Source organism: Salvelinus alpinus, chromosome 26 (genome assembly GCF_045679555.1).
Source record: "Salvelinus alpinus chromosome 26, SLU_Salpinus.1, whole genome shotgun sequence".
NCBI classification, from domain to species: Eukaryota; Metazoa; Chordata; class Actinopteri; order Salmoniformes; family Salmonidae; genus Salvelinus; species Salvelinus alpinus.
Window position 1 is genome coordinate 15746690 of NC_092111.1, and position 20681 is coordinate 15767370.

The window sequence follows — 20681 nt, forward strand, 5'->3', positions numbered from 1 at the left end:
ACATTTTATACAATGAAATGGCGAACGTGCATAAAGATGGCAGAGTACAGATAATTACATTGTTTTAGCAGTATCCACATTTTTTAAATGACATGGTTCAATGCACCAATAAATAAGCACAATCTGCTTTCTCGGTTTTTCAAATTGCTTTCATCTTAAGATAGCTAGGTGGGACCACCACATGTCACATTTACTCTGTTGGTAGCCTAATGCTTACAAATTTGTTTGAATAACTTTGTTCATTAAACAGACAATACACACCTACCCGATCAGTAAACACACATATACTTTTTAGTAAGAATATAACTGAATAAAATACAAATAATATTGTTCCCACACAACTTGTGTCACGGGAAAGTGTGGAACCTCTGTCATAAATTAAATAAAGTCATATTTTGAAACAGAGCCCAAGCACATACACATGCGTACACACAGACACTCTAACACACACATTATTCTTTAGTTGTATTGTTTGTATTTTTGTTTTGTATTGTTTGTACAGTATATTGTTGTATTTTAAAATTGTGACTGTCCTTGTGTATCAGTGTTTTTCTTACTTGTTTTGTGTTTTTTATGAACCCCAGGAAAAGTATTTACTGCTTCTGCAAAAGCTAATGGGGGATCCAAATATACAAATCCAAGCTCATGCTTTTTTGATCCACGTTTCGTCTTTCCTACCCTCTCTACTTTGTTAGGGAGCAGCCGTAGTGTGTTCAGCATGATACCGATAGAAAATAATACAAATCCTATTTTCACAAGCATGTGACTCTCGTGTTCATATATCACAACCTCTGCAGACTTTTGGATTTGCCTATACGCGATCGGGCAAAATAATAGGCCTACACTTGATTTATGCTACATTATTGCATGCTAAATGTTTCTGATCAGTGATAAATGAGCAAACAATAGATTAGCTTATACCACCTCCACTTATTTGCCCAGTCAGAAACCAATTAACCAAATAGCCTATAGAGACAGATTCAGTGAAACAAAATCACATTGATTATCAGACACATGCTTTTGGTCGGGAGTAGCCCTAGGCTACCAAGCAACTGCGATTGAAGAGTAAAATAATCCACTTGTTAAACTACATAACATGCTGGCACAATTTTCTAATACATGAGCCAACTAGACAAGATGATCATGAGCAGCACTCCCCTGAACTTAGCTAACGGTTCCCCAACCTAATTGTAGCCTAACCAATATCCAAACGGAGATTCAGTGAAAACTAAAATCTGACATTATTGATTTATCAAGACGAATCCCCACCCTTGTCTCAAAGCAGTGCGTTGGCACTGTCCCAATCAAAACAGTGCTGAAATGATCAAGTTGACCACTTGCGGGGTAGGCTATTGCTTCAAATTTATTACAAGGATTGGATGACTCTGGGAGATTCAGTAAGCAACAATTTGATACATGCCTTCAATTGCGTTAGCCTACTTTATTCATCATCATTCAGTGATATTTATTCCCTCAGTAATTCTTTATTGATTCATCCAGTTGTGGTTAAGAAAACAGTGCATGCTTAGTAGGGGCTATGCGAAGAGAGAAACTTTGCAAGGCATGTCACTTTGTCTAACTGCCAGGATGGTAACATGGCGCTGCCTAGCAACCATCAAGAGTTAAAGAGCGTAGTGCCTACCAATGCCGCCTCAGCATTGCGGCTACGTTTCATACTAACCCGTAGGCAGAACTTTACCGAAATTATTATCAGGTTGTTTGGCGGAAATGACAGTTTTGGCTTTGATACTTGCCTAACCTTTCAGATATGAAGAAAAGGTGAACAATTTTAACATTATGGTAATGTTGGCTGAAAAACGTCTTGATATGAAAGGCATAAGGGTCATAAGGTGGCTTTGAATTTGCCATAACCCACTACCCTTTCAGATATTTGAAAAAGCTGGTATAAAAAAGCAGGCATGGTAAATTAGTGCGATTTTGGACTGTGTATGAAAAGGATAATACAGTGATTTCCTTACCAATGCTATCCCTCACAGTTATGTTGCCTCACCTGAAGGAATTTGACCTCCATTGACTTCAATAGAAATGTTTTGATGTTGGCTCCATGGGGGCTGTTACAGGTTCCTCTGCACCCCGCCATCAACATTTTGTTTTTGGGGAAAACATTGCCAATGCCTTACTTTTCCCATTCACCCAGGTGGCTTTATCAAACCTCATGGGTTTTACTGAGCATATAGCCTAGCGTTTTAGTGAATTCCATTCCATCGTTCTGCACCTTCAACAATAACAGCCAGGTCGATATGCATTTGATTTAAAGTGTGTACTTTTCACAAAGGAAACAACATGAATATCCTATAGTCAAGTCAACCCCTGTGCTCCATGGTATTGTAATTGTGCCTCAACAGCTTCTCCTTTCACCATTTTCTTGCACGTCCTAATATTATGCAAAATATTTAAAGGACTGGAGCCATCATGTAGTAAGTTTGTGGCTGAGGAGAATCACAAAACCCACCATTTCATATGTTCTCTGGAGCACAGAGGCCCAAAAGGCTCTCGCTTAAAAATAATACAGAAGAGCCTCTCCACAGTCTGCAATGGAGAACTGTTGGAAACATGAAAGCTGTCTCATTTATTTTATTTCAATTCCAATACTGGCCTTTTTAGATCATTGACATGTTTTATTTTTCGCCCCTATTAGATTTTGCTGCCTGTAGCCTATGCTTTTTTTTGATGGTGTCGGAATCAATATGTGTCATGACTGTGTTGACATATGCCAACTTTTGATTGTCGCAGCAGCAGTCAAGATGGCTGTCGGGCATTGTGCCAGCAACAGCAAGTGGCTTACCTCGTCACTGGAACGACACTAATAGTGCTTTAGAGCTCTGACACAGCTCATTTGACTGTTCACGGAAATGGAGTTTAGGGCTAGTTGATTTTATTCATCAGGGATTTTTCTGCCGTTGAAATCCTTGGGCAGGCCGCCTAAGCGTTTTTTTTTTGTTGCATGGCCTAAGTCCAAACAGTGAAAAAAATAATATATACACTACCGTTCAAAAGTTTGGGGTCACTTAAAAATGTTCTTGTTTTTCAAAGAGAAGCAACATTTTTTGTCCATTAAAATAACATCAAATTGATCAGAAATACAGTGTAGACATTGTTAATGTCGGAAATGACTATTGGAGCTGGAAACGGCTGGTCTTTAATGGAATTTCTAAACTCAGCCCCAAAAAAAGTCCTCTCACTGTCAACTGCGTTTATTTTCAGCAAACTTAACGTGTAAATATTTGTATGAACATAAGATTCAACAACCGAGACATAAATTGAACAAGTTCCACAGACATGTGACTAATAGAAATGGAGTAATGTGTCCCTGAGCAAAGGGGGGGGTCAAAATCAAAAGTAAAAGTTAGTATCTGGAGTGGTCACCAGCTGCATTACGTACTGCAGTGCATCTCCTCCTCATGGACTGCACCAGATTTGCCAGTTCTTACTGTGAAATGTTACCCCAGTCTTCCACCAAGGCACCTGCAAGTTCCTGGACATTTCTGAGGGGAATGGCCCTAGCCCTAACCCTCCGATCCAACTGGTCCCAGACGTGCGCAATGGGATTGAGATCCGGGCTCTTCGCTGACCATGGCAGAACACTGACATTCCTGTCTTGCAGGAAATCATGCACAGAATGAGCAATATGGCTGGTGGCATTGTCATGCTGAAGGGTCATGTCAGGATGAGCCTGCAGGAAGGGTACCACATGAGGGAGGAGGATATCTTCCCTGTAATGCACAGCGTTGAGATTGCCTGCAATGACAGCAAGCTCAGTCCGATGATGCTGTGACACACCGCCCCAGACCATGACAGACCCTCCACCTCCAAATCGATCCCGCTCTAGAGTACAGGCCTCGGTGTATTGCTAATTCCTTTGACGATAAACGCGAATCCGACCATCACCCCTGGTGAGACAATACTTCGACTCGTCAGTGAAGAGCACTTTTTGCCAGTCCTGTCTGGTCCAGCGACGGTGGGTTTGTGCCCATAGGCGACGTTGTTGCCGGTGATGTCTGGTGAGAAACTGCCTTACAACAGGCCTACAAGCCCTCAGTCCAGCCTCTCTCAGCCTATTGCGGACAGTCTGAGCACTGATGGAGGGATTGTGTGTTCCTGGTGTAACTCGAGCAGTTGTTGTTGCCATCCTGTACCTGTCCCGCAGGTGTTGTTACATGTGGTCTGCCACTGCAAGGACCATCAGCTGTCCGCCCTGTCTCCGTGTAGCGCCGTCTTAGGTGTCTCACAGTACGGCCATAGAAATGTATTCCCCTGGCCACATCTGCAGTCCTCATGTCTCCTTGCAGCATGCCTAAGGCACGTTCACGCAGATGAGCAGGAACCCTGGGTATCTTTCTTTTGGTGTTTTTCAGTAGAAAAACAGTAGTCAGTAGAAAGGCTAGTTTAGTGTCCTAAGTTTTCATAACTGTGACCTTAATTATCTACCGTCTGTAAGCTGTTAGTGTCTGAAAGACCGTTCCACAGGTGCATGTTCATTAATTGTTTATGGTTCATTGAACAAGCATGGGAAACAGTGCTTAAACCCTTTACAATGAAGATCTGTGAAGTTATTTGGATTTTTACGAATTATCTTTGAAAGACAGGGTCCTGAAAAAGGGATGTTTCTTTTATGCTGAGTTTACATAGGGGTTCAGAGGCCCATTATCAGCAACCATCACTCCTGTGTTCCAATGGCACCTTGTGTTAGCTTATCCAAGTTTATCGATTGCAGGCTCAAATTGTCCAGAAACAAAGACTTTCTTCTGAAACTCGTCAGTCTATTCTTGTTCTGAGAAATGAAGACAATTCAATGCGATAAACTGCCAAGAAACTGAAGATCTCGTACAATGCTGTGTACTACTCCCTCCACAGTACAGCATAATTGCAAAAAGGTTTTCTAATGATCATTTAGCCTTTTTAAAACGATCAACTTGGATTAGCTAACACAACGTGCCATTGGAACACAGGAGTGATGGTTGCTGATAATGGGCCTATGTAGAGATTCCATAAAAAAATCAGCTCCAATCGTTTCCAGCTCCAATAGTCATTTACAACATTAACAATGTCTACACTGTATTTCTGATCAATTTTATGTAATTTTAAAGGACAAAATTTGCTTTTCTTTAAAAAACTGGGACATTTTTAAGTTGCCCCAAACTTTTGAACGGTAGTGTATATATTTTCCGGGATGGAAAAATGCTTTTAAATGACTACAACCATATATAAAGTACATAGAAAATACCTAATATATATTTTTTAAAGCTGCAATATGTCACTTTTTGGATGACCTGATCAAATTCAGATAGAAATGAGAGTTATAGATCTGACACTCATTGAATGCAAGTGTAAGTGGTAGATCTGTTCTATGTGCGTTAATTCTATGCCTCCCGTTCTTAAGTTTTGTTTTTGCATCTTACTTTTGAGTTTTGTACACCTGTTTCAATCAGCTGAAAATACAATATTTTTAGTAATTGAAAATATATTTCACAATTGTTTAGATGGTACTATGATTCTCTACACTATACATTGATTGTTTTGTCACAAACTGAAATTAGTTCCAACTATTAGAATTTCAGCATTATCAATAGGCAGCGCGATTTCAGCATATTGCACTTTTAATAATATTATCTTTGAGAATTTACAATCACCAAAATAAAAGCTAGACAGGGAGAACCCCCCCCCCCCCCCCACAATTTTTTTCCAATGTATGGATTTTGTTTGAGCAAATGAACACAGCATTAGCCATGGCAAAATGCATAGAATTGCATTAAATTTGCTTTCAAACTGCAACATTTTCTCTTAGCTCCATGGAGAAATTTGTAGAATTGCAGGAAGTTTGCTCAAAAATGTCTCTACTCCGCCAAGATAGGGGCCTCTAAACACCCACCACCTAAGCTCCTTTCTACAAGATCCTTAAAGTAATAGACCTATCTTTACTTTGTGGGTGTATGGCATTTTTCTTCTGCTCTTGAGGTGGCACTTTGAATCAATCCTGCAATTCCTATAGTAAAACTGTCTGCTACTTCCGACTCGCAAGCAATTACAAGTTTGAATCAAGTTATAATACCCCGAATGGTGGTCACACTCTGTTTAGTCCATATTGAGCGTACTTTCGGAGCCTTTGGGTAATTAATCAGTCTTGACTCAGCTTTAGACCGAAATGGAGTCATTAGCAATCTTGTGTAATGGTCTAGTTTCCAGAGCCAAGTGCCCTTAGTTCAACCACAGCCAACTGAACACATTCATGACCATTTGGAGGTACAAAACTTTTAGGCTACCTAAACATTTTCCATTTGTACACCCAGCTGTGGTTAGTGTATTGTTCAGCCTTTTGCCTTTGAGCATCTAATGCTATAGCCTAAGTCATTCTAGTGTTCATCTTGGCAATGAAGATGGGTGTTACAAATGTGATAAGGGTCCCATGTATTTAGGCCTATAACTACACTACCGCCTAATTTAATCTGCTGTTGATTGTTATTCATGGTCTTTCAATCAGTGCTTGTTACGACAACAAAAAATCACAGTAGCCTAGTGGGCACAGAAAACAAGCTATCTATAGTGTGATCTGTCTAAGTCAGGGGTGTCAAACATACGGCCCGCGGGCCGGAACCGGCCCCCAAGGAGGTTCGATCAGGCCCGCAGGATAATTTGAAAGTGGAAAAAATGCATAAAAGACATGGAATTAATATTTTTAATTCGCTGCAATTCATGGATTATCCGCTAAGGGGCGCACTCTTTCCATCAGAGTAGAAGACAAGCCGCATCACAGAGACAGACTGAAAACAGCAGACGGTATCAATGCGCCATCTGCTGCTTGTTACGACGTTGTTAATACCTTGGTCTCTACCTCTCCGCTACACCCTCATTAGCCAAAATGTCGTTATCCAAACGGAGAAAAGTAGATAAGGAGTGTAGAATTTTCAAAGAAAAATGGACCACGTCCTATTTATTTACAGAGATGCACGGAAAACCTTCGTGCTTGGTGTGTTTGCAACAAGTTTCGGTATTGAAGGAATATAATATTCGACGCCACTACGAGACTCATCACAGCGAAAAATATGACGGCTTGCAAGGACAACTGAGAAGAGATAAGATTAACGAATTGCTGGCGGGTCTGAGGAAACAGCAGTCAACTTTCATCCAGAGCCGAGAAGTCAGTGAAGCAGCGGTAAAAGCCAGCTACCTAATTGCTAGCGAAATAGCATTAGCATCGAAGCCGTATTCCGACGGTGACTTTGTTAAACGATGCATGATGAAGGCGGCTGAACTTGTGCAAACGAGAGTGTCCAATCAGGCCCGCGTGTGGTTTGAGTAAAAAATAAAATGAACTCAGTATACTTTAAAATGACTCAAATCAAATTGAAACAAACAATTTGTAGATTGTGCCCAGCTCGCTAATAATCACCAGAATGAAAGCTAGACATAGAAAATTCCCAGAACGATGGATAGAGAACAATTCAGTTTCCAATTTTGATGTAGACTCTACATGTAGAGGAAATGCAACAAATTTTCAATGCGGCCCTCCGGACCTCACTGAAGACCGAATGCGGCCCCCAGGGCAAGATGAGTTTGACACCCCTGGTCTAAGTGAACAATCGTCACTCACATACAGCAAACATTACTCAATGTGCCATAATTGATCAAATAGAAAGCCCCAAAAAAACACTGAACCTAGTATGGTATGGTGTTCGATGTTAATTGTGTTTATCTATTGTTGGTATCAGTGGGGGATAAGCAGTGACACTGAGTAACAGATAATCGCTCTCTTGTAACGGTGCCAGCGGCTGAATTAGCTAACCTAGAACTTTTGTGAAACAACTCAATGATGGAATGCTTGATGCAGAAATCTCTAGAATTATTATCCAACAAGCCAGTGTTTTGATTTGAAGTGCTTAGAGTAGCATAGGAATAAGCAGTGACGACTTAATTAGGCTACCTGTCTGTCCTAGATAAAGAATATTTGCAAAACGTTGTCAGAGTTACTCCATCTTTGAGACTGCAGATGGCATTATACACCTACACAGGCCTCAGTCCCATGTGCTTGTCCAACTCAATGGTCCTTTGCCAAATAGTGCAACACAGAATCATCTGCAATTGAACTCTGTGAAAGATTAGCCAAGGATTCCAATTTACTTTTGGGAGAAAATGAATTGAATTTGCTTCTGCTGTGCAAATCCCCAAAGATCTGGACCAGACCATCTACAAACTATTGGCCTACATGTATTAACAAACTATAGTTTTGGCAAGTCTGTTAGGACATCTACTTTGTGCATGACACAAGTAATTTTTCCAACAATCGTTTACAGCCAGATTATTTCACTTATAATTCACTATCACAATTCCAGTGGGTCAGAAGTTTACATTCACTAAATTGACTGTGCCTTTAAACAGCTTGGAAAATTCCAGAAAATGATGTCATGGCTTTAAATGCTTCTGATAGGCTAATTGACATAATTTGAGTCAATGAAAAGAAATCAGCCAAGACCTTAGAAAAAAAATTGTAGACCTCCACAAGTCTGGTTCATCCTAGGGAGCAATTTACAAACGTCTGAAGGTACCACGTTCATCTGTACAAACAATGGCACGCAAGTATAAACTCCATGGGACCACGCAGCCGTCATACCGTTCAGGAAGGAGACGCGTTCTGTCTCCTAGAGATGAACGTACTTTGTGCGAAAAGTGCAAATCAATCCAAGAACAACAGCAAAGGACCTTGTGAAGATGCTTGAGGAAACGGGTACAAAAATATCTATATCCACAGTAAAACGAGTCCTATATCGACATAATCTGAAAGACCGCTCAGCAAGGAAGAAGCCACTGCTCCAAAACCGTCATTAAAAAAAGCGAGACTACGGTTTGCAACTGCACATGGGGACAAAGATCGTACTTTTTGGAGAAATGTCCTCTTGTCTGATGAAACAAAAATAGAACTGTTTGGCCATAATGACCATCATTATGTTTGGAGGAAAAAGAGGGAGGCTTGCAAGCCGAAGAACACCAATCCAACCGTGAAGAACGGGGTGGCAGCATCATTTTGTGGGGGTGCTTTGCTGCAGGAGGGACTGGTGCACTTCACAAAATAGATGGCATCATGAGGGAGGGAAATTATGTAGATATATTGAACCAGCATCTCAATACATCAGTCAGGAAGTTAAAGCTTGGTCGCAAATGGGTCTTCCAAATGGACATTGACCCCAAGCATACTTCCAAAGTTGTGGCAAAATGGCTTAAGGACAACAAAGTCAAGGTATTAGTGGCCATCACAAAGCCCTGTCCTCAATTCTATAGAACATTTGTGGGCAGAACTGAAAAAGCTTGTGCGAGCAAGTAGGCCTACAAACCTGTTACACCAGCTCTGTCAGGAGGAATGGGCCAAAATTCACCCAACATATTGTGGGAAGCTTGTGGAAGGCTACCCAAAACGTTTGACCCAAGTGAAACAATTTAAAGGCAATGCTACCAAATACTAATTGAGTGTATGTATGTAAACTTCTGACCCACTGGGAATGTGATGAAATAAATAAAATAACCTCTCTACTATTATTCTGACATTTCACATTCTTAAAATTAAGTGGTGATTCTAACTGACCTAAGACAGGGAATTCTTACTTGGATTTAATGTCAGGAATTGTGAAACTGAGTTTAAATGTATTTGGCTAAGGTGTATGTAAACTTCTGACTTCAACTGTACTTGCATAGCGGAGTCTTTTGTTTGGACGTGTAGTGAGCTAGCTAAACAATGAACCATAATCCCAACTCAATATGTTAATACCCTGCATGAATCTGCAGGTAGTTAACCAACCAGGTTCAATGTTAGCTAGCTAACATTAGGCTATAACTAGCAATGCAAATGGCTCTGAGATACGAGTAATTTTACTACACAGATCATACATGTAACGTTAGCTAGCTAGCTAACAGTGCACTTTCACTTGCAATGAAAGCAATGTTCTGACAAAATAAGAAACGTGTAATATCTGAAAATGTAGCTAGCTAGACTCTTACCTTATACATGGATGAGCACTTCTCTCTGTCGCGGATGCCATAGTTGTCCTTAGTTTGAAGATCAAACGGCAGAATTTTATCCATCTTCTTAGCTATCATACTTTAATTCCACTGATTTCAAAACTCAGTCCTCCAGAAAGTGGAGAGCAACATTTTTGCAATTCTGCTATGTGATATCTTTCAAAAAAGCTGTGTTAGAAAGGATTACCTACACATACTGACCAGCTCATATTATAGAGCGAAGCGTGCTACATGGCAGACCAATCCAAACTCATCTCTCGGTGTCCAGCCCATCCATTATCTAAGTCAATCATGGCTTGCGGGAAGGTTGGTGACTTTTTCTGTGGCTAAACCAACTAAGCTCTTAATTTAACTATTGTATTCCTACTTAAAGATAGCATATACGTGTGTTTTTAAGGCACAGGAAAGTTCCATAAGGCATTTCTACCAAGAAACACATTTTGATAATGGGGGGTTTACTACTAAGCTATATGGAATTGTTTTAGGAAGGTCATACCAAGGATAATTTTTCTATTTTACTTGGAGTTTTATTACCCCTTGAAGTATAAAAAAATATCTAAAAAGCTGGTTATCCAATGCCTTGCAAAGAAGGGCACCTATTGGTAGATGGGTACATTTTTTTAAACAAAAACTGGTTAAACTTTGGATGGTGTATCAATACACCTAGTCGCTACAAAGATACAGATGTCCTTCCTAACTCAGTTGCTAGAGAGGAAGGAAATTGCTCAAGGATTTCACCATGAGGTCAATGGTGACTTTAAAACAGTTGGAGTTTAATGGCTATGATAGGAGAAAACTGAGGATGGATGAACAACGTTGTAGTTACACGACAATACTAACCTAATTGACTGAGTGAACTGAAGGAAGCCAGGCCTCCCGAGTGTGCAGTGGTCTAAGGCACTGCATCGCAGTGTTGCGGCGTCACTACAGCCTGGGGTTCGATCCGGCCGTGACCGGAGGTACCATAGGGCGGCGCACAGTTGGCCCAGTTAGGTGAGGGTTTGGCCGGGTGGGCTTTACTTGGCTCATCGCGTTCTAGCGACTCCTTGTGGCGGGCTGGGTGCCTGCAAGCTGACTCTGGTCGTCAGTTGAACTGTTAATCCTCGGCTTCCAGGTTAAGCGAGCGGGTGTTGAGAAGCACGGCTTGGCGTGTCATGTTTCGGAGGACGCATGACTCGACCTTTGCCTCTCCCGAGCCTGTTGGAGTTGCAGCAATGAGACAAGATGGTCATTGGATTGAAATTGGGGGGAAAAATGTAAAAAGGAAGCATGTACAGAATTTAAAAAAAATCTAAACATGCATCCTGTTTGCAACAAGGCACTAAAGTAATACTGCATAAAATGTGGAAAAGCAATTAACCTTTGTCCTGAATACAAAGTGTTATATTTGGGGCAAATACAATACAAGACATTACAAGGGTACTACTCTCCATATTTTCAAGCATAGTGTTCGCTGCAACATGTAATGGGTATGCTTGAAATCGTTAAGGAATGAGGAGTTTTTCCAGATACTGGGAGATGAGTTCACATTTCAGCAGGACAGTAACCTAAAACACAAGGCCAAATCTATGCTGGAGTTGCTTACCAGGAAGAAAGTGAATGTTCCTGGCCGAGTTACAGTTTTGACTTAAATTTACTTGAAAATCTATGGCAAAACATAAAAATGTTTATCTAGCAAAGAATGTGCAAATATTGTACATTCCAGGTGGGCAAAGCTCTTAGTCTCACAACTGAAAGAAAGACTCACAGCTATAATCACTGCCAAAGGTGCTTCTACGAAGTATTGACTCAGGTGTAAATACTTATCTAAATTAAATATTTTTGTATTTATTTTTCAATACGTTTGATAAAATTCCCGAAAACATGTTTTCACTTTATCTTAATGGGGTATTGTCTGTAAATGGGCGAGTGGGGATTTAAAAAAGAAAAAAATAAGAAAAATAAGAATTTGAAATCAGGCTGTAACATAACAGAATGTGGAATAAGTTAAGGGGTATGAATACTATCTGAAGGCACTGTACATAATGGTATATGCAAAGGCTAAGGGCATAAACTACACAAGTACATTTTTGTCTTTTATATACAGTACCAGTCAAAAGTTTGGACACCTACTCCTTTTTTCTTTATTTTCACTTTTTTTCTACAATGTAGAATAATAGTGAAGACATCAACACTATGAAATAACACATATGGGATCAAGTAGTAACCAAACAAGTGTTAATCCAAATATATTTTATATTTGAGATTCTTCAAAGTCGCCACCCTTTGCCTTGATGACAGCTTTCTTTGCACACACTTGACAATCTCTCAACCAGCTTCACCTGAAAGGACAGATTTACACCGGTCTAATGGCCATTGCTCATGTTTCTTAGGCCAAGCAAGTCTCTTCTTCTTTTTGGTGTCCTTTAGTAGTGGTTTCTTTGCAGCAATTCGACCATCATGGCCTGATTTCTTGAAGTCTCCTCTGAACAGTTGATGTTGAGATGTGTCTGTTGAGATGTGTCTGAACTCCGTGAAGCATTTATTTGGGCTGCAATCTGAGGTGCAGTTATTATAATGAATTTATCCTCTGCAGCAGAGTTAACTCTGGGTCTTCCTTTCCTGTGGCCGTACGCATGAGAGCCAGTTTCATCATACCGCTTGATGATTTTCAAATCAAACTTTATTTGTCACGTGCCGAATACAACAAGTGTAGACCTTACCGAGAAATGCTTACGTACAAGCCCTTAACCAACAGTGCAGTTCAAGAAGCGTTAAGAAAATACTGACCAAATAAAGTACCGTAAAAAATTATAAAAAGTAACACAATAACAAGGCTATATACAGGGTGTACCGGTACCGAGTCAGTGTGCAGGGGTACAGGTTAGTTGAGGTAATTTGTACATGTAGGTAGGGGTGACGTGACTATGTATAATAAACAACGAGTAGCAGCAGTGTACAGAACAAATGGAGGGGGGTGTCAATGTAAATAGTCTGGTGGCCATTTGATTAACTGTAAATAGTCCGGTGGCCATTTGATTAGCAGTCTTATGGCTTGGGGGTAGAAGCTGTTAAGGAGCCTTTTGGTCTTAGACTTGGGGCTCCGGTACCGCTTGCCGTGCAGTAGCAGAAAACAGTCTATGTCTTGGGTGACTGGAGTCTCTGACAATTTTATGGGCTTTCCTCTGACACCGCCTATTGTATAGGTCCTGGATGGCAGGAAGCTTGGCCCCAGTGATGTACTGGGCCGTACGCACTACCCTCTGTAGCGCCTTACGGTCAGATGCCGAGCAGTTGCGCTAGGTAGAGCTGCATTGAAGTCTAGTGCTGTAGGATAACCTCAGTCTGGAAATGTGCCCTCTTTTAAGCTACGTTGTCCGATGGTGCAGTCAGCCCCCTCCCAGGTAAGTGGGGTGTAGTATCCTTGGCAACAGGGGCTACCTGTTGCTCGCCATGCCGTGTGACATCTGCTGCTCATAATAGCCTGCTGTGTGAGCTCCCCTGCTTTCACCCAGCTCCCATAGCCGGCCATTCAGTTCACTGACTCTTGTATTAGAACTCACTCACTTCACCCCACTCAGTGGCTGTCACCAGTCCTTCATCCATAATGGATATCAGGGCTTTTACTGTCCAAGTCATGTAATTAGTGCCAGCATTCACTTGTGGCGATTAACCCTACAGAACCCCTGTTGTTGGTGCACGGAGGGAAATTACATGTATGTGTGTTTGTGGGTGCAGACTGCACACCGAGGGAAGTTTTTGTGTGCGTGTGTGTACACACACACAGTTGCGCATGCTCTGAGAGCTGATTTGTGTTTATTCTATGTAGGGCTGTCCCCGGGGGAAAAAAAATATATATAAATCTTGGTCGACCGTAAGTCATCTGTTCTTTCGACCAATCGATTGGTCGAAATGTTTAAACGTGTATTTTTTACATATGGACACACCTTATGTGTTTTAATAAAATCAACTATATGCATTGAGCTTGTCTGATGCTTTAAGCTTATGGTTGAATGAAATAAGAAAAATGTCTCGGGCGCCAGAGATCTAGATAACCAGAATGAAAAATAACTTAACCTGACCCAACTTTTCTTCTCCCGCTCCTGCTGGCTTTCACAGATTCTGCCTTTACTCTCCTGAAGTTGCCAGTAATAGGCTACACAAGGAGTCGGCAACCTTTCTCATGTGGAATGCCAATTTATCATTTCTACCGATCTGCGTGCCAGTTTTGGTTTTCATTTGCACATTTTCGTGAGTTTCATTTAATTTATAATAACGTCTTCATATCTCAAAATCATTGTCATGTTGTTAATCAAAATTGTAACCAAATGAAAATGATACAAACCTAAAAAGTAACTTCTATTGCCATTACCAACTATGTAAAAATAGCCTACATAAAGCCAACAAATAAAAACATGGCAGCCTGCAGGTAGAAAATATCCTGATTTTAAAAGTAAATATCCTATAAATCACGTTGGCTACACATGGCCTGTCTGCAACAAACTTGAACCGTTCTATCAACTATTAACTTGGGTCCGGCTGAAGCGTGCACTAGCAAACTTGCAACATTGTGTAAAATATTCTGGGCCCTCAGAGTTTCCTGTGCCAGTGAGCTTGGAACAGACACAGCTGTAGGCTATTTGCGCAGGGGATAAGAAGCAGTGCTTGAGTTGGCAGCAGTTTACCGGAGCTGACCATCGACACCTCAAATGTTCTACTGCTTGAGCTCCTGTTCCTTTTATAGACAATTAGCTCAAAAGACTTGTGGAGCACCTGCACCTAAATATAAACAGTACCAGCACCCAAAATGGGTACCAGAACCTATATCAGTCGATCACTGATAAGAAGTAATCAGGTAGTCCTATTTTATGACATTTCCACGATCAGAGCATGACATTTTTCCATTTCATGCTGAGTTGTTATCGAAAGGGAGAGAGCTGGAAGGACTTTTCAAACACATTGAGGAACTATTGTTTTTCTCAATGGATGTAGAGACATACTTTGTGTGCTTGCTGTTTGAGGTGAAGAAAACATTCCTTTGAGAAGCTCCACAGGTCATTAGTGGTGGTGCGTTAAAGCCAATCAGAAATACTATCAGAAACACCAAATGGGCACATTTGTATGCCTACATTTGCACGCAGGCCAGGTAGGCCTACTTCAATGAGTGCCCGTCCTAACTCAACATTGACAGGAGTGCTCCAAACAAAAGACAATGACTAAATTGACAACTCGTAAATGGAATGAAATAAACCTAAACTTGTTCCTCATAAGTGTAGCATAGGTTGTGCGCTCTGCAAACAATGTGTCCACTCTGAAAATTATAAGGGGAAGACTGGAATAATAATATTGAATGAATTAACAGAAATTACCATAACCAAATTAACACACATTGTAGGTTAGGAATTAATTGTAAATGTACTGCTGGTGATATATATAATGGGGAATTGATATACACTAACAATCAAATGCAAACAATTCACACAATGAAGTTATGAAACAATGAATGTGCACAAGTTGGCGGGAGAGAGCGCATTCTGGAGAGATTGTGTGCATCTTTGCGCATGGTCTTTCCCACGGCAGCATTTAATGTGATATGGCCTCAGCAGAAGTCAGGGCATTCATACTTCTTGCGCTTTGCAGAGTGGTGCAGAGCTGTTGTCAAGGAAGTGAGTTTGTGCTTTCTGCAGGATGTACCGCCCCCACCTACCGTCAACCAATCATGTCAATGCAGAGCTATACAGAGCCCTCCGCATTGTTCCACAATCTGGGAGGTACATGGAGATGCGGTACGGAGCTCGATTAGGCCTCTGCATGCCTCTAGAGGTTCCGCAATTGCAACACACCCTCCATATGGAGCCTCCAACCACTTTCCGAATCAAGTATTAATTGGATTTTAGTCTAGAGAAAGTGTGTGTGTACATACGTACATATACATACATACATACATACATACATACATACATACATACATACATACATACATACATACATACATACATACATACATACATACATACATACATACATATACACACATTAGTACCAGTCAAAAGTTTGGACACACCTACCCATTCAAGGGTTTTTCTTTATTTTTACTATTTTCTAAATTGTAGAATAATAGTGAAGACATCAAAACATAATATAACACATGGAATCATGTAGTACCCAAAGTGTTAAACAAATCAGAATATATTTTAGATTCTTCAAAGCAGCCATCCTTTGCCTTGATGACAGCTTTGCACACTCTTGGCATTCTCTCAACCAGCTTCACCTGGAATGCTTTTCCAACTGTCTGGAAGGAGTTCCCACATGTTGAGCACTTGTTGGCTGATTTTGCTTCACTCTGTGGTCCAACTCATCCAAAACCATCTCAAATTGGGTTGAGGTCGGGTGATTGAGGAGGCCAGGTCATCTGATGCAGCAATCCGTCACTCTCCGTCTTGGTCAAATAGACCTTACACAGCCTGGAGATGTGTTTTGGGTCATTGTCCTGTTGAAAAACTAAGCTCAAAACTAAGCTCCACTAAGCTCAAACCAGATGGGATAAATCACAGACAGTGTCACAAGCAAAGCACCCCCACACCATTACACCACCACCTTCATGCTTCATGGTGAGAAACACACATGCAGAGATCATCCGTTCACCTACTCTGCGTCTCAAAGACACGGCTGTTGGAACCAAAAATCTCAAATTTGGACTCATCAGACCAAAAGACAGATATCCACCGGTCTAATGTCCATTGCTCGTGTTTCTTGGCCCAAGCAAGTCTCTTCTTATTATTGGTATCCTTTAGTAGTTGTTTCTTTACAGCAATTTTACCATAAAGGCCTGATTCACGCAGTCTCTGAACAGTTGATGTTGAGATGTGTCTGTTACTTGAGTTCTGAAGCATTTATTTGGGCTGCAATTTCTGAGGCTGGTAACTCTAATGAACTTTTCCTCTGCAGCAGAGATAACTAGGTCTTCCTTCCCTGTGGCGGTCCTCATGAGAGCCAGATTCATCATAGCGCTTGATGGTTTTTGAGATTGCATTTGAAGAAATTTCTTGAAATTTTCTGGATGTACTGACCTTCATGTCTTAAAGTAATGATGTCGTTTCTCTTTGCTTATTTGAGCTGTTCTTTCTATAATATGGACTTGGTTTTTTACCAAATAGGGCTATCTTCTGTATACCACCCCTGCCTTGTCACAATACAACTGATTGGCTCAAACGCATTAAGAAGGGAATAACTTCCACAAATTAACTTCTAGCAAGGCACACCTGTTAATTGAAATGCATACCAGGTGACTATCTCATGAAGCTGGTTGACAGAAGGCCAAGAGTGTGCAAAGCTGTCATCAAGGCAAAGGGTGGCTACTTTGAAGAATCTCAAATATAAAATATATTTGGATTTGTTTAATACTTGTTTGGTTACTACATGATTCCAGATGTGTTATTTCATAGTTTTGATGTCTTCACTATTATTCTACAATATAGAAAATGGTAAAAAAAAAAAAATTGAGTAGGTCTGTCAACTTTTGCCTGGTAGTGTGTGTGGGAAATATATATGGTTAAATACAATTTATTTAACCCTTATTTTACCAGGTATGTTGATTGAGAAAACATTCTCATTTACAGCAACCTGGGGAATAGTTAGAGGAGTAGGATGAATAAACCAATTGTAAACTGGGAATCATTTAGATAATCCCAAAACCGCCATTCACTCAATTAGCGTTTGGCTATCTTTCGAGACTTTCATAGATCCAGACGTGTTCCCCCTTCCCTAGCCAAACAGTTTTTCGTCCCTTTGTTCCTAAAGACATCACTTTGCACACTAATATTTAGGAGAGGGAGGATCATTTGAAACGGCAAAAGCTTTACGGTGGGTGAAAACTGCGGCGCATCCATACACCCAATTACCCATGCGTTTCAGTCATTAGATGTTTGACGTCTAGGAAGTAAAACATTTTTTGTTTTCCTTTTAACGTGTATTTAAAAGATCAGGGGGAGCCACAACAGGAAGCAAACTGTTCTTTATTAGGGGCCTATGTACGGCAAGGATTCACATTCGCATCGGAGGTTGATAGCTCTGGGACGCACGCAATGTTTCACACCAGGTTTACCAAGCTATGTAGCACTACTGTAGGTATTATTCTGCTTTGCATATTTTTACCCCCTGACAATTATTGAATTTGAGTAGTAGTTGATTCTTGGGTAGGCCTAATCTTACAGAAAAGGCCAATTGAACTAATCATCAAAGATCATTTGAAGTTGATTGTGCTTGCTGTTTTGAAGGAATGTAAAGTGTAGCATTTAGCATAGCTTTTAGCGTAGTTTGTTGTGATAAATCTAATATAGTCAGTGTTCAGTATAGCATCTGGCCTTAAACCTAGAATTTAGCTAAGTTTGTTGGACTGCCTCTTAAACAGCGCAGACACACTGTAATCTCTGTATTTAACCTCACTGACCCTGCCTTGCCTTTTTGTCTGTCCTTCTTCCCTGTTCTCCCTGTGTGACCCCAGTTGGCTGAGTACCGGCAGAAGAAAGCTCACGCAGACAGACAGAAGAAGAAGAAAAAGAGGAGAGAAACAGACGACGACCCAGGTGGAAATGGACCGGGGAGAGGGGAGGCCGAGCAGGAGTTGGATCAGTCGGTAGGAGAGGAGGTGTCGGGGAGTAGGGGGGTGGTAGGAGGAGGAAGAGGTGAACAGGACCCCCCCACCACAGAGTTTACCTTCGCCAGGACCCTGCGTTGTGGTGAGACGGTCAAACACGACCAGACGTACACCATAGAGGTAAGGCCAAAAACCACTGGACCATCCCTAACAATTGATTTCCCATTTGAATTGAGCTTCTCCTAGCGTGCAGCATTGCTTGATTCGTAGAGTCTGAGTTGAATAGACTAGAGAAGAAACTGGCTTGGTTCGTTAGTGTGTAAAGGGATGAGAACTGGTACTTCTCCTGGCCCTGAAATTACGGTTTATTAAAATGATATTGGTCTTCTGTGCTGAATTTCTCTACTTGATCCTAGACAGGGTGAACTGATTGAGCTAATTAACTGCTCAAGACCTAGATTAGTTGAATCATGTACGTTAGTGCTATGATCTTTTTTTTGCTGATACTATGGTAGAGAGTAAGCAGTATTGGCCGATATGTCTGTGGCTTCCTGTATTGTCCCATACTGATCACCTAGTAAAAGATCATGGTAACTTCAATCACAAATATGAATTAACGCTAAATATACTCTTTTATTTCTAAAGCATTTCTACAGTTTTAAGGTGCACATTTTTGTTGCTTGGCTTGAAAAAGTATGAAAACTACTGTAAGTCGGTCTGGATAGAGTGTCTGCTAAATTACTAATATGTCAATGTTAAGTAGAACATTACAGTAGATAAATAAAAATGCAAAATGTAGTGGTCCAAACATGACATAAAAAGGTTTTGGTTATCACGCATACAGATATATTCAATGCCGTAGACCCTGATAAGCGATTCACATTTTGTTGCATCAAAGACATTGTCTGAATCCATTTGAGCAGATATCACACAACAGTCCCCTGAAGTAACCTATGCAGTTGCCATGAGCTACTTTTGTGAGTGCCGATTTTCAAAGGTTCAATATTAAACAGTGGAGCAGCCAATAAGTGTCCTTGTTAGCTCTTGATTTGCTGAATCACAACACCTTTTTAGCTGAATTTGAAGTTACAGCTGGCAAACTGCATTTCTTTCTTTTTGTGAATATTGTTATTGTGCTGGGTAAAAATATTATTTAGTGTGTTTTTTTTTTCTTCAACTTTGGTTAGATAATGAGTAAAATAATAATTGTTCAGGCTGCTTTTCCCAGCTCTTCAGACACTTGTTTTTAAAGCTTCATTGCAAGCTCGCTCAATGAATCTCTCCCTCTTTCAAATGACCGCCTTAGTCTGTCGTTATAAATATAACTCGGCTCACCGTTACATCGTCAATGTGAAATATTTTATGCGTTTCACAGACAATCAGGAAGCCCCTCACAACCTTGAGCGTATTTGCTTGTCTCGAACAAGGTGCATGTACCATGCCACCCCCAATTCCGCACTCCGCCTACGCCGAACAATGCAAACTCCTCTCTTTCCTCCCTTTTTGTTCTTTTGTAGCACTTGTGTCACAAACAGCATTAATAGTTTTCATTCCCTCTGTTGCTGAAAAACCACACCACATCCCCCCCCCCCCCCCCCCGTCGCCCGAATGTGACTGGGAAATGATGGGTTGCCATGGCAACATACATTTGCCTTTAAACAGGTTGAGCCGCCTCATTGTAGTGTTGGAGAGCTTCGTGGCCTTGCAGCACAAAACGGACCCGGAGGTGATTGAATAGAGTGGCTGCTGCCTGTCTTTTCTTTTGGTGGTCGGTATTCTTGAGGTATAGCTCAGCACTTTTTCCATCGTGACTACCGTATTTCTGTAGGCATGCAGACATTTTGAACAGCATAACTGTTTATGTCACGAATTGCCACTTCTGTCATTTAATGATAAAATGTTCATAGGTCCAAGGTGCTCATGAGTTTGGACTCATGCCGTTGAATTCGGACTCCTCTGAATCCGTATTTGTAATAATGAGACGTTTCAAACATTTAGTTGACACCTTTTAATTTTGTCTTTCTTCTCACAATGTGTTTTCATACCCAAGACAAAGTGTGTAATTGGCCCAGGGCGCACC

At 40.9% G+C, this 20681-nt stretch overlaps 1 protein-coding gene across 4 annotated transcripts in view; it reads left to right on the plus strand.

Moving 5' to 3' along the window:
- Positions 1–20681, plus strand: part of LOC139554823 (A-kinase anchor protein 9-like) — a 139569-nt gene that overhangs the window by 5521 nt on the left and 113367 nt on the right. For all 4 annotated transcript variants that reach the window (XM_071367981.1, XM_071367982.1, XM_071367984.1 and 1 more), the window contains exon 2: positions 18509–18781. In XM_071367981.1, coding sequence (XP_071224082.1) covers positions 18509–18781 — 273 coding nt within the window. The remainder of the gene's footprint in view (positions 1–18508; positions 18782–20681) is intronic.